General features: G+C 50.9%; 1 protein-coding gene across 7 annotated transcripts in view; it reads right to left on the bottom strand.

Annotated features, from left to right (window-relative positions):
- The window catches only part of REEP1 (receptor accessory protein 1), a 114,136-nt gene that overhangs the window by 6,456 nt on the left and 91,153 nt on the right, over positions 1-16,527 (bottom strand). For 3 of the 7 annotated variants that reach the window (XM_082426891.1, XM_082426896.1, XM_082426895.1), the window contains exons 6-8: positions 16,196-16,246; positions 9,449-9,626; positions 4,931-4,966 (exon numbers count right to left, since the gene is read on the bottom strand). The exons of 1 other annotated variant lie outside the window; for it this stretch is intronic. In XM_082426891.1, the coding sequence (XP_082283017.1) occupies positions 4,931-4,966; positions 9,449-9,626; positions 16,196-16,246 (265 nt within the window). The remainder of the gene's footprint in view (positions 1-4,930; positions 4,967-9,448; positions 9,627-16,195; positions 16,247-16,527) is intronic. 3 more of the 7 variants (XM_082426892.1, XM_082426893.1, XM_082426894.1) reach the window with 3 other exon arrangements.

The following is a 16,527-nucleotide window of genomic DNA, read 5'->3' as shown; positions in this document are numbered from 1 at the left end:
CTCTGGTCCCTTCCCCTGGCCACATCAGCTGCATCCTTAGGACCGAGGAACATGAAGGCTGGCAACCCCAGGGCGCCCTCCCTGAACGCTCCGGTCCTGCCTGCCTCTCTACTCCCAGCGGGGCTTGGAATGTGCTTGTGCCGCGCACCCTGGTCCTCCTGTCCGCCAGTCTCCCTGCCTCAGCCCCACAGAAAGCGTCCTGAGCGACCGCTCATCCTCCTCGGCCCCTCTGAGCGCCCGACCCCGGGGTGGTACCCACAGTGGCTGCTCGCCCACTAACCGAGGGGGAGACCTGACATCATCTCAGAGGGCTTGGCTCTTGTCCCAGATCAGAACTCGACACCTATCACAAGGACATTCCTTCTGGACACCTGACAGGAGGAAAAAGAGACAGGCCAGCCCAGGCCCGAAAGCTCTCAGACCAGGCCAGAAACTGCAGAAGCAGCCTGGCCAGCTCCGTCCGCCCCAGCACAGAACCCCAAATCCTGAGAACGGGCTAGGGGACTGGTGTGAGTCTGTGCCTCTGCACACGTGGTTCCCTCTAAATCCGGGACCAGGGCTTTCTCTGTACTGATCACTCTGGGGTTCAGAGGGCAGCCCAGAGTCACCAAAACATCCTCAGGCATCGAACAATTCAGCCTGCTCACAGGGTCTGGAGTCACTGAGACTCAGCAATGAACTCACACATTACCGTAATAATAACAGTAATAATAATAACAACAACAACGACTATCTCAGGACTGAAACAAAAATGGCTTTGAGTTTGTTCTCCACTGCATCCTTGAGCATGGACTAAAGGGTAGAAAAGAAGTGACCCTCTGGCCCACTAGGAGTGATGGATCAAGGGGAACCCAGATATCCAGGCAGGAATAGAAAACAATCATTCAACCTCAGCAGAGGTGGGGAGTAAAGGAAGTTAGTGTGGGCAGCTTGGGGGCTGGAAGTAGCTTCGGATGGAAGCCACAGAGAGAACGTGCTAAAAAGAGACGAATCCTGGAAGCCACAGAGAGAACCTGCTAAAAAGAGAAGAACCCTACTGGTCACTGTGCTCATGGAGGGGTTTTGCCAAGAATGTTGTTTGTAATGCTCTGCCTGACTCTCGGGACCCGTGAGAATAACCACTGTGGACAAGCCGAGCCTCTGAGCCTCCGGTTGGCTACCGTGTTGTGACACTGAATCTCTTAACTGCGTTTCCCTCTTTGCACTGGCTGCCAGGAAGCCCAGCATCTTGGACAGTCTGTGACTTTGTGACATGCACTTAAACTTTTCTTCTCACTCTGACTCCATCCTACCTGCCTATTCCCTTTCTCTCAAGCTTCATTTTTCTTAGTTGATTCAATGTATCACCTGTATTTCCACAACCAGACTTAAATCCTTTGTGGAACAGGGAGGAGTATAAATGAAGATATAAACACCACAGAACCTGGTCCCACCAAGATGGGCACCAGGACGAAGATGAGTGGCTGGGCAGAAAATTCGATGGTGGGCCTCCTCAGCACTCCTCTCCCTGTAGATCCAAATGGAATTGGTGACTGAATAGGTTCTCACCCAAAAGGGTACTGCTGCCCACATCTTAATACTCGGATGGCTCCTGAAGACAACCTGTATGAGGAGCATCTCATGCAAGGTCATGGCCACAACCACCTCCAAATCTCAAGGAACGGCAGCCAAGGCCTTGAGCCCGCAGAGCTGACCATGGTGCCCGAGGCTGCGCGGCCTCTAGGAAAGGACAGGGGTCAGCAGGGGAGTGAGTGTGTGGCCTTGACTGACTGTTCTGTATTAGCAAACGTGTCTACAGCAGGCTAGGAAGCAGCTGCACCTCTTCCCTCCGTGGAGAGGCCAGGGAGGGAGAAACTCCCAGCCCTCCAAGGCCGAGCTGATCCTTCTGCAGGAGCCCCGGGCCTCCCCGTCCCACCAGTGCAGCAAACACCCCGGGGTTAGCAAACACTCCCCCGCAGCACACGTTAGTGGGAGCCGTTAATGAAAGTCAGCAAAGGCATCTGGAGGAGGGCACGCCCATCTGGAACACTCACATCAGCATCCCCGACAGCCACCGAGGAGAGAGAAGAGAATATTCTGTTAGGGAAGGACCTTTGGGGATGAGACTCACACACACGTGTGAGCGTTCATGCACACACACACAGGTATACACACACGGACACACGCTCACTCTGCCCGCGCTCCAAACCTCTGACGGCTCCGGCTGCTGAGGAAAGAAACTGCCCCGGGGCCACTCTCAAGAAAGATGCAATTCTCTCTTTCTTTTAATAGAGAGGATAAAAAGAGATGACTCTGCTTTTTATATGTCCCATGCACTTGATTTTTTTAAAAAAAAGGAAAAAAAACCCCACCTCTATGACTAATTTCAAGCAGTAATAGAATTCAGTTTTCAGCTCTATAGAACATCAAGGCAGGTAGAGAGAAAAGAGGGGAGAAAGGGCGGTAGGTAAGAGCGGGAGAGAGAGAATAACAGAAGCACAAAAAGAGAGACAGATGTGCAGGAGACAACAGGAAACGATTAACAGATGGGCAGGAATGGAGCAGAACGCTCTCCTGGGGCCTGAGACGCACAGATGGAAATCATTTCGGGGGACCAGGAGGGCCCCTCTGACCAAAGCGTCTGTGACCCCCTGAAATCCTCTCTCCCAGCATCACTGCCCCAGCCCCGGGTGTGAGACCAACCTCCCCGACACCATCTGCTGACACTTCACACTCAGCACCCTTCACCCGCAGAAAACGGGTCAGAGCTGGAAGGGCCCCAGGGGCATCGAGCTCAAGCCACCGCCCCCCCCCCCCCTTTACAGAGTAGGAGACTGAGGCCTGGAGAGCCAAGGGGTTTTCCCACCATCACAGAGGGAAATGGTGTGGACAAATCACTAGCTGCTTCCTCGCAAGAAGACCTTAGGGAGACGGGGAAGAACTCCAGGGCCCTGGGTGTCAAGAGGGCCCAGAAAGGCAGGGCTGGGGCAAAGGCTCCCAGATCACAACTCTGAGCAGGGCCACCCCAGCTGGAGGCCTCCACCGAGCCCCACCTGCTGTCCGGTCCCCAAGAAGCCCCCATCCCCACAGCTCCCAGGGAGACCAAACTCTACTCAGTTCCCACAATCAGCTGTAATTCTATTTAAACGTACTGGAAAGGCAGCCTCTGATTATGAAACCACCAGGTGTCATGGGGAGGGCGAGGGCTTCCCCATGCAGAGAGCAGCACAGAGCAGGCCCACGAGGCAAGAACGGAGGAGAAGGCAGCTCTCCTCTCCCTGGTCCCCCAAGTGACAAGGTCCCGGAAGGAGAGGCTTTCTGAATGGCTCATGGAATTTACAAACTCAAAATTGTAAAGGGTGACTAGATAGAAATAACCATAATTGCCTGGGACACCTGTGGTTGTTTCCCACGAACTAGTATGTCCATCAGGCCCGAGTCTTGGCCGCTAGTGCTGGAAACAGCTGCGTGCAGCCCCTCCGTTTCTTTTATCCTTGCTGAGCATATATACACTCCTGTGTTCCAGCACGATGCTGGTCTCCGCAGCCCTGCTCAGGACTCCTTGGACCATCTGTCCTCATTAGGTTTATGGCCTCCAAAACCCCCATGTCTTCTACAGACCTTTGAAAACCTTAGCATTGAAAAGTCTTAAAACTGAAGAAATAAAGGGAAAACAGGACACTTCTCAGAACGCAGCTCCACGTCCTCCTGCCCTCCACCGATATGGGAGGCACGAGCCACGTCTCAGTGGCACCAGGGCTGGGGGCACAGGCAACAAGGGCGCCAGGCGTGCTTCTCTCCTCCCCTCACACCAGCCAGCAGCTGCAGGCCAGGGGCGGCCCCTCTCGCCTTCTAAGCCAAAGGCAGCTCCTTCATTGGGGGGAGCAAAGGGGGCTGGGTTAGCCCAGCACCATCTCTGGTCCCTCGCGTGTCTAGTTAAGGTCAGGGAAAGCGCAGGAGCAGGTCGGGAGAGAACAATGCGCTAAGCCATCACCCACACCCAGGGAGGGTGGCAGCAGGGGCCTGCCTGGGCTGGGGAGAGCCCAGGCCCCTCCCCTCCCTGAGGTCTCCTGGCTGTAACAGTAATCATCATCACCACCCTTCAAAAAGTCCTTTCACAGACATTTTCACAACAGCACAGTGAACTGGGAAAGCGGGGATCTTTATCTCTATTTGAAGCAAATCAAGGCTTTGAGTGGTTAGCTGATTCGCACATAGTTACACAGCTGGTAAGTGGCAAAGCAGGACCAGGGCTCCCTTGGCTGCACAAGGACCGAAACCCCTGCGGCTCCATCACTTCTGAGGAGCTGGGTAAGTGCCTGTGTCATCATCACCCAGAGCACAAGGAACTATGACCCTGGGATGGTTTTAAAATAGCTCCACACATTCTTTGACGCTCCTCCCTTCAAGAGGTGGAGATGAATTCCCCTCCCCTTGAGTGTGGGCTGGACTTAATGACTCACTTCCAGCCAACAGAATAAGGCAGAAGTGGTGGTGTGTGACTTCTGACCAGGTCCTAAAAGGTACTGTGGCTTCCTGCTTGCCCTCTCTCTCCTGCATCACTCACTCTGGGTGAAGCCAGCTGCCATGTTGTAAGGATGCTCAAGCAGCCCCAGAGAGGCCCATGTGGTGAGGATCTGAGGCCTCCAGCCAACAGTCACAAGACAGCCATCTTCGGTCAAGCCTTCAGATGGCTGCAGCCCTGGCCGACATCCTGACCAGAACTCTTGAGAGTCCCTGAGCCAGACCACCCAGTGAAGCCACTCCCAAATGTCTAGCCTGGCTTCGCTGTAAATTAATCCATGTTTGCTGTTTTAAGGAGTTAACCTCCTGACTCCACCCCCAGACCCTGCAGCTGAAAGGGAGCCCCCAGGTCTGACACCAGCTCATGGTTAGAGCCTTCTCCCGAGGCGAGTCCCTCACGCTGCAGAGATGCTGGCTGTCTACTCACCTTTCCGGGTCCTGCAGGAGAAGCAGCAGGTACACACTGTGGGGATGGGGGCACCATCAGTGATAGCCCCCAGTTGACAGGAACCAGCCCCAGGCAAACCGGGAGGTCCCAGGGAGGTGTGGGGATCCCAGTGTGTTCAATACAGGGGTCCCAGGAATGTGGGTCTCTGTAGAGACACCGAGGTGAGGGAGGGGATCATTCCGGATCCAGCTTCCTCTCAGGTGCTAGAAAATGACCTTGCCTGGCCCACAGAGGTCAGTCCTTGTGTCCCGCAGCCCAAGGGAAGGCAGGGGACAACGTCCAAGTTTCCTCTGAGAAATAACTCCAACTGTGCCTGCCCAGACGCCCCTCCTCTCTCTGTCTCCCAGTTCAGAATGACGTGCAGGAAACTGACCGCTGAACCCTCAAAGTGCTCAAACGGCTAACTGGCTGCTACCTTACACAGTCTATTGGTCTTGGTGCACATCTGGGCCTTGGTATACAGTAGGTGCTCACTAAATACAAGCTGTCTCCAAGTTCACAGAAGGCAAGGATCATTTTTTCAACTCCCTTGTACCCTTCCCGGGGTTCCGTGCCAGACTTTCCATAAATGGCGTCTGACAAAATGCTTCCCAGTCCATTCTGCAGGGTGGGCGATGCAAACTGCATAGTGTTATTTTACACCAGTGGGCCTATATTTTTATTTTACATAAATTGTTATATAATATCTTATTCCGTTTTGTACTTTTTTCACTAGGCCTCGTGTTTTCAAACTCTACCTGTATGTACACTGAAACTGTTGCTTCCGACACTGCACACAGCTCCACCGGGTGCAGCTACCGCGTCTTGCCCATCCTCTCCCAGCCTGCCTGCAACAGGTGCCACCCGCCAGGGCTTGCAAATAACCTTGACTGCTCTCCTCACAAGCCTAAGATGTAGGCTGGATAGGGATTCTTGTGCCTTTTCTCCAGAGGAAACCTGAAGCGAATTGAGCTCGTTTTCTGTGCCAAGGTCAAATCCTCTGATAGCAGCCGCCTGGGGTATCATTCTGAGGAAGGTTCTGAGGCTGAACCTAGGCCCAGAGGGAACAAGTGTGGTGACTGCTTGGTGACGTCTGCCTCGCTGTGTTGCATTTACCGTCTCTGCACAGGCCCAGGGTCACTCAGCCAGGATGGAAGCCCAGACTGGGGGCTGTTTCCCCGACCCGACCATGCCTGGTGTCCGAGGCTGGGCGCTGGGAGGGCACACAAAGCTGGGCCTCCTTTGGCTGACTTCCTCCCAGGCACCCGGACCCTCCACTCTGGGGTTACGACAGCCCCAGAGCCTCTGATCTGGGTGCTTTTGCCCCACGCCCAGACCCTGGGCCATCTTTCACTAGTCTTTCTTTCTGAGATGACTTTTATTTTAGGCCCAGAATAGCCAGGGCGAGGGCCAATGGTCCCTACCCTCCCTGCTAGGTCAGCACCTCCCTTGCCGGCCCCCTGACATCACAGGTGCCACGGCCAAGGGCAGGCAGTGAGGAGAGCAGGTCGTGTGGCAGCACAGCAGGCTCTCTGGTTCTCTGCGAACTCCACCTGCTTGGCCTGCACACCTGCAACCAGAGCACTGCCCCTGCCCCCCGGGGCATGGCAGAGGACGGAGGGCGGCAGGGTCAGAACCAAACAAATCAGCCCAAATCCGCTTCCGTCTAGTGATTGTCTGGGAAGATGTTCAAAGCCCAGGGGATGCCTCCCATCGCCTTTTTTTTTTTTCCGTATTGAAGTATAGTTGACTTACAATATTATATTAGTTTCAGACAATATTATATTAGCTTCAGGTGTACAGGTGCAGTAATTCAGTATTTTTATAGATCATACTCTGTATACAGATACTATAAATAATAATGGCTATACTCCTGTGCTGTGCATTGCATCCTTGTAGCCTATCTATTTGATATCTGGTAGTTTGTAGCTCTTAATCCTCTCCACCCATTTTACCCCTCCCCGACACCACTCTCCCCTCTGGCAACCACCGGTCTGTTCTCAGTATCTCTGAGTCTGTTTCTGTTTTGTTATATTCATTTGTTTGTTTCATTTTTTAGATTCCACATATAAATGAAAACATACAGTATTTGTCTTTCTCTGTCTGACATTTCACTAAGCATAATACCCTCAGGTCCATCCATGTTGTCACAAATGGCAAAATTTCATTCCTTTTTATGGCTGAGTAATATCCATCACCTTTTCGATCCTACCAAACCTCTCTCTTTCCTAGTTCTGAAGCTGCCACGAATAATCCACCAAGGGCAGGTGTAGGCAGGAGGCCTGGATTCCAGTCCTGTGTGGCCTTGGCACAGTGTGTGACCTCTCTGAGCCTACTTCCTCTGCTTCGTTCACCTCTATAATGACAATATAGACTCTAAGAGGGAAAGGGACTGTAGGACCAGCTAGGCCCACTTCCTCGCCAAAGCAGGAATCCCTCCCTAGAGCTTTGGTGTATGACTATTTGACTTTGATTTGGGCCCTTCCAATGTCAGGAATCTCACTACCTCACAAGGCAGCCCATTTCTGTCCTGGATACTTCCATATTATAAAGTGCTTCCGTAGCTGAGTTAGATATCAACAAGAACAATAATAGCAGCAGCTACTACCTAGAGTGCCAGGCATGACCCGAAGCACCTTTACATGGACTATTCTGATTGAATCCTCACGACAACCCTACAAATGGGGCTTGTCATTCCCTGTGTTCAGATAAAGAATCTGCGGTGCAGACAGGATAAACGGCTTGCCCAGGCCACACAGCTAGTAAGTGGCTACCCCCTTGGAACTTTACCCCACTGGTTCCAGCTCTGCCCACTGAGCCTCACGGAACTGGGGCCCTTTTTCTTCCAATGACAGCTTTCACTTGAGGCTTCGTAGCCGGTAAGCTGACCGAGGGTGGAGGCGATATCTAATTGCATTTCACATCCCTATTTCTGCGACAGTGCCCAGGAGGTCAGAAGCTGTAGATGCTCAAGGAAACCTGATGGCCAGCAGGTGAGTGGAGAGAAGGCACTGGCCTAGGAGTCAGGGGGCCACAGGAGAATGCCACCAGCGGGTGACCCTGGTGACAGCTTCCTTCCCTGGGCCTTCGTCTCTTCATTGGTAAAATCAGAGGATTAGACTAAGTGATCCCCAAGGTCCCCTCCTGCCTGGCCTTTTGGGATTCCACACTAAGTTCCCCTGGCACAGGGACAGGGTTCCCCTACCTGAGGTGGACCTCACCCCCATGGCCAAGCCTCCACCTCCCCAACCCTGCTAGGGTTAAAATCTCTCCCTTCCACCAGAAAAGCCACATTCTTCAATCCTGGGGCTGGGGGTAGAGAGGCCACTCCTGAGAGGGTTGGAACCTGGCAGATGCTGGGCCGGGCCCTGAGCCGTTCTCCTTCCCCTGGAGGGGAGCATGGGTTGTCATTCCCAGGGCAGTGGTGAGGCGCCCTCTTTCCCATCCATGTCTTAGACCCTCAAGTCAGGTGGGGCCTGGAAGCACCCTAGGCGCAGGACTGAGGTGCCCCTGTAGGCTGCACCTCACAGCACACAGCGTAGGTCTAGGTGGCCTGGATGTCCCTGTTTATACATTTAAGGGCAGGCTAGCCACCTGCACAGGTCACAGCCAGAGATTCCAACAGTGGCCCAGTTTCAGCCCCCAGGCTCAGTTTCCCACCAAGGTGGAGGGGCGGAGGTGATGATCCAGAACGATCCCCTGCAGCCCTCTCCCCATCACCCTTCTGCTGGCAGCAGCAGTGCTCAGCTCCTGAGAGCCAAGTCCCCGTAATCGTCCCAAGGAACAGTCTGGGAAACCCTGAGTCCTGGTCCAACTCCCTACTGAACCCCCTGGCGGGGGGGCCCAGGACTCTGCACTTTTAAACAAAGTTCCAGGCCAATCCTGGCCCAGGTACCCCTCTACCAGGGGTAGACATCGAGGTAGAGGCGTGGTTTCCGTAAAGCCCTGGTCTCCACAGGAATTAGACCCCAGAGCTAGTGCGGCCTTTGCGTGTGGTGGCCGAGGTTATGCATGGGGCATGGGGGCTCAGGGAGGGGAGGAGGTGGTAGAGCGAGAGACAGGACAGGAAATACCACGCAGGGAAAAGGGATACCGTGCCGTAAGCCCTGGCTGGGTGGGAGGAGACGCTCAGGGGCTCACGACAGGTAAGCCCTCCTGGGAGTGCGGGGTCAGAGAAGAAGAACACAGAGAAAGCTGCCCTGGCCCAGGTCCAGCTGGGCCTGTTGCCTCTAGGCTTGGTGCAGGTACTACTACTCAACCCCCCCAACCCCCCAGATAATCAGATGGAGGAGATGGGGCCCTTTGGTGCACCTAACCCTGCCCCCCATCAGAGTCCCCGAGGCCAGCCCTCTGTCCTGGCCCAAGCGGTGCTCTGCCCCTTGGCTGGCCTGGCACGGTCTGATGGACGTCTGTATGGGTGGCGAGTCCTCGGGGCAAGGGCCCTAGGGGGGCCTGGGTCTCTCTCCACGAAAGCGAGGCCTACGAGGTGGAAAAGAGGGGAAGGGAAGTGACACCTACCTGAGCCGCCAGCGCTCTCAGAAGCACTCCTGGACATCTTAGGCTGGCCATGCTTGCCGCTGGCCCGCCCGGGCGCCGGTGGCGGGGGGCCTGCGGGAGCAGGGGCGCCGTCTCCCCTGATGGTGGAGAGGTCCTGCATGCTGAAGCTCCGGAGTCTCTCTGACAAGGCACCCTGTCCCTGGGCACAACACAGGATGGGGCACCCGTCAGAGGCCTGCCCCACGGACCAGGGCAGCCGTGGCGGGCGAACGCAACCGACGCCAAGAGGGGGCTCCGACAGCCAGCAAGGTGGAGGCCGGTCCTCTGGAATACTCTGCAGAGGGCCAGCTACCTGGTGTACTTGCCGGGAACACTGAGGGGGTCCAGGCCCAGAATGTTCTAGGGCCTCCTGTGGGCTCAGGAATTGTTCTTCTGGCTCCAGTCTCCTTCAGACGCCCCCCACGATAAGCCAGAGCCTCAGCCAGACTCAGGGCCGAGGAAACGACTGCTGCCTTCGGTTCCTACTCTCCAGGGCTTGTCTGCGGCTTCTCAGGCTTTACATAAATAAAAATCCTTATAGAGCTACATTTTGCTCAGTTCCCAGGACACAAGAATCTGGCTGGAATATCAGAACTTAATAAGCTATGTGCTCAGTCCTTACTCTTTTCAAAGGAAATAAAATGCAGACAGTATTTTTTAACTGTATGACAACAGCCATTTCTTTCATCTGTTCACATGACTGTTCATCAGTCACACTGACTGCCACTGTCACATTTGAGCTTCATAAAATACCCAAAGGTAATGAATCAGGAAGGAAAAAGATGATATTAAAAAAAAACACACACGCAACAAAACACTGTTGACTGTAACCATTTCTTATTCTGAAGGAGCCACAGAAGCTGTCTCAGGGGGAAACTATTCTTTTGTTTAGGAAAGCAAGATCAATCCATTATACTTATGAAAGGGAAGGGCCTCGCTGTCTGGATGAGAGAATCTGTCAAAGTGAAAGGATTATCAGGAAGGCACAGGGATGAGAGCATTGCTTTAGGTGTGCCTCAGGGGCTGGAGGGGGAGACTCGTGTTTGGGGGAGAAGGAAACCTGAGGGCGGAGGGGCTGGTAAGGAGACGTGGATTATTGAGAACTGGGCTGGGATTTGGAGCAAGAGGTGACAGACAAGTAACCACTAGGCAAATTGATAAACTGGGGTATCTTCAGAAACACTCGTGGGCATGCAGACTTCCCATAGGTACATGGGATGCATGGATGGGGGGCGGAGGTATTTTATTTGAATAATGAAGGGAAGAGTAGTCCTAGAGGGCTAGAGGATGTGGGGACCACAGGCACCGCAGATAGAACAGAACCAACAAATCAGCACAAAATCAGCGAGAGCAGCTAACAAGGGCTCTGGGCTGGGGGGGGTGGGATTGATGAAACCAACAAGGGCCATGACAGCATTTGTAAGAGGCTTTCAGAGATGGCAGAAGGGTTTGGAGATTTTTTTTCACTTTACTTAAATAGTAATGAAAATGAGCCAACAAAGCACAGTAATTCACTGAAGTAACTTTAGCAAAAGAGTCAGTTAGCTAAAGGAGCAAACGCAGAATGAGTTCATTAGAGGCAACGGGGAAAACAAAGGAGCTTGCAGACAGTTTTAGAAAAAATGTCAGAATGAAACAAAGATGCATAAAAATATGAAAATGATAAGTTCTCAACCTACCAAAGATACTTAAAAAACCATGTCTCCAGGAAACTAACAATGGCAGAAAGAAAACTATTTAAATAATCAAATATATTGGGGCTTCCCTGGTGGCGCAGTGGTTGAGAATCTGCCTGCCAATGCAGGGGACATGGGTTCGAGCCCTGGTCTGGGAAGATCCCACATGCCGCGGAGCAACTAGGCCCGTGAGCCACAACTACTGAGCCTGCGCATCTGGAGCCTGTGCTCCGCAACAAGAGAGGCTGCGATGGTGAGAGGCCTGCGCACCATGATGAAGAGTGGCCCCCACTTGCCACAACTAGAGAAAGCCCTCGCACAGAAACGAAGACCCAACACAGCCAAAAATAAATATAAAAATAAATAAATAAATAAAAAGATTACTATAAAAAATAATCAAATATATTTACAGGACTTCCCTGGTGGCACAGTGGTTAAGAATCCACCTGCCAATACAGGGGACACGGGTTTGATCCCTGGTCTGGGAAGATCCCACATGTTGCGGAGCAACTAAGCCTATGTGCCATAACTACTGAGCCCACACGCCACAACTACTGAAGCCTGTGCACCCTAGAGCCCACGTGCCGCAACTACTGAGCCTGCGTGCTGCAACAACTGAAGGCCGTGTGCCTAGAGCCCGTGCTCAGCAACAAACAAGGGGAGCTGCTGCAATGAGAAGCCCACGCACCGCAACGAACAGTAACCCCTGCTCACTGCAACTAGAGAAAGCCCACGTGCAGCAACGAAGACCCAACGCAGCCAAAAATAAAAATAAATTTTAAAATAAATAAATAAAATAAAATAAAATATATGTATATACAACTAGAATTCTAAATCCAGGCAAAGGGGTGTTTGGAGGGCATTATGTGAGAAAGGCAGAAATCTCCCTGGTTGCCTCAGATACAGCTCCTGAACAATGGTGGGCAAGGGGTTTGAGGCTTCACCTTCTAGACATAACAGCTGGATGGTCTTTGCCAAGAAAATGAGGGGGGAGACCAGCTCCCCAGTATAATCCCCTCCAAATCCATCAGCCAATGACCCATGATTATTCTACTCAGAAACATTCAAGATGACATCTAGGAACTTCCCTAGTGGTCCAGTGATTAAGACTCCGTGCTTCCACTACAGGGGGCACGGGTTCAATCCCTGGTCGGGGAACTAAGATCCCACATGCTGTGTGGGGCAGCCAAAAAAAAAAAAAAAAATCACTTCTGGGCAAAAAAACTAGGAGGGGCTTCATGATTCTAAGTCCAAATAAATGGTGGCAGACTAACTCCTTCCTTGGGTCTGCCAGCTCTTACAAAGGCTCAGCAATGTGTCTGAGGAAAAGAGGCAGCAGGCATCACACAGGTCCGTGACCATTTCAGCAAAGCACTCAATTCCAGTCCCAGAAGCCAGCCGGCCTGCTCCAGTATCACTAGTATCATGAAGACTGGAAGTGACAGAGGTTAGGAAAGAAAAGGAGATAATAATAGCTCAGTATCGACTGAGTCCTGTCTCAGAAGAAACCACGGCAGCATGGATACAAGCTCTTGAAAACAAATTAGCCCGTACCCATCAAAACAATCTGAGATGGTTCAGATCAATACAGTCCTTTCATCTGTGAACCTCTCAGCCCTGCTCAGTCTCTACTGCAAACCTCATCTCCATTCACTTTCCACAAACCTTATTCCACCGGCCAATTCAGCTCTGCTCTGAGAATCTTCATTTTGTTATTCTGGGAACAGCCAAGAGTGGTTCTCTGGTATTCTGCAAAATTGGGTTCCTTATTTTTGGGAAAATAAATTTGGACTCCCTAAATTTGGAAAAGCTTAAAAACATATTCTGTAATTCAATGAGCCACATATTAAAAGCTTTGAGAAGTCGTAGTGTTTTGGGTTGTTTGACTCAGCATATCCCAAATGTATTTGACCACAGTGGGACAGACTGTTAGCTGACCATCCAAAAGTCATTCCCAATTCCATTCTCGAAGTGGTGAGAAAAAAACAGATTTCCCAAACTCCCTCCTAGCTATTATGCATGGCCATGTGATGCAGTTCTGGCCAATGGGAGGTAAGGGGAAACCTGCTAAGGGATTTCTGGGAAAGATATTTTCTCTCTCTCACATGCAGAAGGAGAAAAGCCTGACCCTGCTCCCTGCTTTCTGCCTTTGAGTGTGGGAACTGCCACCTTGTGACAAGGAGACTCACAGAGACATCCACCCGGAGCCTTGGCATCACTAAGTCACTGGAATACTGACAGTGCCCATTTACTCCTAGACTTCTTGTGAATAATTCTCATCAATTACAAGACATACATTTTTTCACCTCTGAAAACTAGGGAGGGTCTTACAATTGCTGTTGCCTTGTCCTTGTTGGCACTGCCTACACATGAATGCACTTGGTTGTTATTCCCAAAGGCATGACCAGACGATGGAAACTCCTGACTGTTCACTGTTAACAAACCATTTAAGACCCAATTGGGACTTCCCTGGTGGCGCAGTGGTTAAGACTCCGCCCCTCCAATGCAGGGGGCTAGGGTTCAATCCCTGGTCAGGGAACTAAGATCCCACATGCCGTGCGGTGCAGCCAAAAGATAAAAAAAAAAAAAGACCCACTTGAAGAAGGAATCTGAGTCTAGGTTGCCTAAAACACGTTCCACTGACACCTTCAAGTAAGATGAAGAAAGTGGCAACATCAGAACTGGCAGAATGGGTATCAGCAGCATGGATGAAAATCTCAGAGACAAAAGCTCTGCATCACCAACGCTCTAGAAAGCACAGAGAGCGATGTGGCCTCCTCATAAACGGATACTGATGAACGGAGTTGAAAAGTGATTCAGAAGAACCAGATTCTGAAAGTGAAGGTTAGAAAGACTTCAATCAATTTATTGTGCCTATATCCTTTATTGCATGTACAAAAGTGACACACAGAAAAATCTATGTCTAAAGACTCCAAAAGAGTCTTTTTAATAAGTAGAAGTAGATGGGACTTCCCTGGTGGTCCAGTGGTTAAGAATCTACCTTCCAATGCAGGGGATACGAATTTGATCCCTGGTTGGGGAACTAAGATCCCACATGCCACGGGGCAACTGAGCCCATGGGCACTCTAGAGCCCAGCCTCATGGGACCAGAAAGGAACACATCCACAGCCTTCCATGAAAACTAATCTCCTACTTGTATTGTCATACTTTGACCTCTTTATTCCCCACAGTATTATGAGCATGGTCTACCCAGTTTTGTTGTGGCTGCTTGTTTACATGCTGTTTGTTTTAAAAGACTCACCTTGCTTTTTTCTGGGCACGTCAATAACATATGGCCCAGTGGCCCTCTCAGCTGGGCTCCTAGAGCCCCAGAAATCCCACAGAAGTATCTTGGGGGCAAGGGAGGGGAATCTATTCCTGATTACTTTAATCTTTTCTTTTTCCTGGCTAAAACTCTTAGAAAATTGGACTTTAAGAAGTAAACTGTGGGGACTTCCCTCGTGGCACAGTGGTTAAGAATCCGCCTGCCAATGCAGGGGACACGGGTTCGAGCCCTGGTCCGGGAAGATCCCACATGCCCCAGAGCAACTAAGCCTGTGCGCCACAACTACTGAGCCTGCGCTCTAGCGCCTGCATGCCGCAACTACTGAGCCCACGTGCTGCAGCTACTGAAGCCTATGCACTTAGAGCCTGTGCTCTGCAACAAGAGAAGCCACCACAATGAGAAGCCCGCGCACTGCAACGAAGAGTAGCCCCCGCTCACCGCAACCAGAGAAAGCTTGCGTGCAGGAACAAAGACCCAACACAGCCAAAAATAAATAAATAAAAGTAAATTTTAAAAAAAAGTAAACTGTGTCACTGAATTTTCTATTAATCTGAGATCTTTTTTGTATTTCAATTTTAATTTTATTGATGTAGTCTTTCATTTGTATTTAATTACTACATTTTTCTAATTTTATAGATGGATTCAAGATATAAACCTTAGGGACTCATATGTACTTTTTTTTTTCATATGTACTTTTATGTACATATTTATATGTATATGTACTATAAATATTTTTTTTTAATTTTCACAATTAATTTTTATTGGAGTACAGTTGATTTGCAATGCTGTGAATCTGAGAACTTTTAACTCCTAATCCTTCCCCCAATTTGTAAGGAATAAGAAATCCATGTAGCTAACACACAGCAAATTTTCTACATTTTGATGCTTTTCTTAGTCAGAGGAGGGAGTGTATTCCTGGGAAAACCCAGACCTTTAAAAAGCTGATATTCTAAGTAAAACAATTTACCACCAATAGAATACCTGCCATTAGGGCTCACAGAACCCCGATTCAACAGTTACTAAGTTTGGTTGCAAGCCCTTGACGAGGTCCTCTTTTCCAGAGGGACACACAGGGGAAGGGACACCAGTGACAGGGACACAAGTGACAGGAGGGGGCTCCAGCAGAGCACAAAGTTTAGCCCACCTCACCTCACATGGTTTCTACTGCCTTCAACTGATAACAATGAGAATGAAGACAAAAGTGTGAGTCAGGCAATTGATAACAAAGCCGCCAGCATAACCACATTTCCCACTGGCGATTCAAATATTTGAAAAAAAAAAAAAAAAAGAGTTAGTACTTCCTTCTAAATTCCCACAGGGTTCCCACCTCGCTAACACAGTTAACCTCTACAGCTAGACATGCTCCACATCAAGGCCAAGCAGGCTCCTTCTCAACATGCTGGAGGAAGGCAAGGGCCTCGTTCGTGACATAGAATTGGATTAACAAACAAAAGAGAGAGAAAGAATCCTTCCCACCATGGCATCAATCGTCAAATTCAATTCATTCTCCAGGCATGAAACAAACAAACCAAAAAACCAAATAAGTTAATTGCATGTTAGATGCTACCAAATCAACACAATAAGAGGCTCTGGGAGGAGGCTGGCTGGGCCTCGGCTCTGGGATTAACGCACATGTACACACACGGCTGTCGGGAGGAGAGACACCTGGCTCGGATCCAGACCATGGGCTGGTGGGCACAGGTGGCTGTTGGCCTCCCTTCCCGAAGGGATCAGTTTGGAGTTAGTCACATCTCTCAGTGGGGTTACCTGCCCTTCTCTGAGGTCCAAAGAGGAGACAAAAGGAAAGAATCCAACCACCTGATAAAGGGGAAAAGCAAAAAAAAAAAAGCCATGGGCACCAAACCGACAAAATGGGTTGAAGGGCGCCATGCTGCCCTGGCCTCCTACAAGTCACTCATTCACTCACTCACTTCTTCATTCCTTCATTCGCAGCCAACGCTGATGGAGTGTTCCAGAAGCTCTGAGTGAAGCCCCGCAGGGGAAACAAACATGAATAGGAAACATGACACGGTTCCTGCTCCCAAGGTTCTCACGGTCTGGCTGAGGCATCGAGACACAAACGCGTACAAGACAGCAAA

Source organism: Balaenoptera physalus, assembly GCF_965194825.1.
Source record: "Balaenoptera physalus genome assembly, chromosome: 15".
Classification (NCBI taxonomy): Eukaryota; Metazoa; Chordata; class Mammalia; order Artiodactyla; family Balaenopteridae; genus Balaenoptera; species Balaenoptera physalus.
Note: the sequence above shows the minus strand (reverse complement) of the source record. Positions and strands in the feature narration are given on the sequence as shown.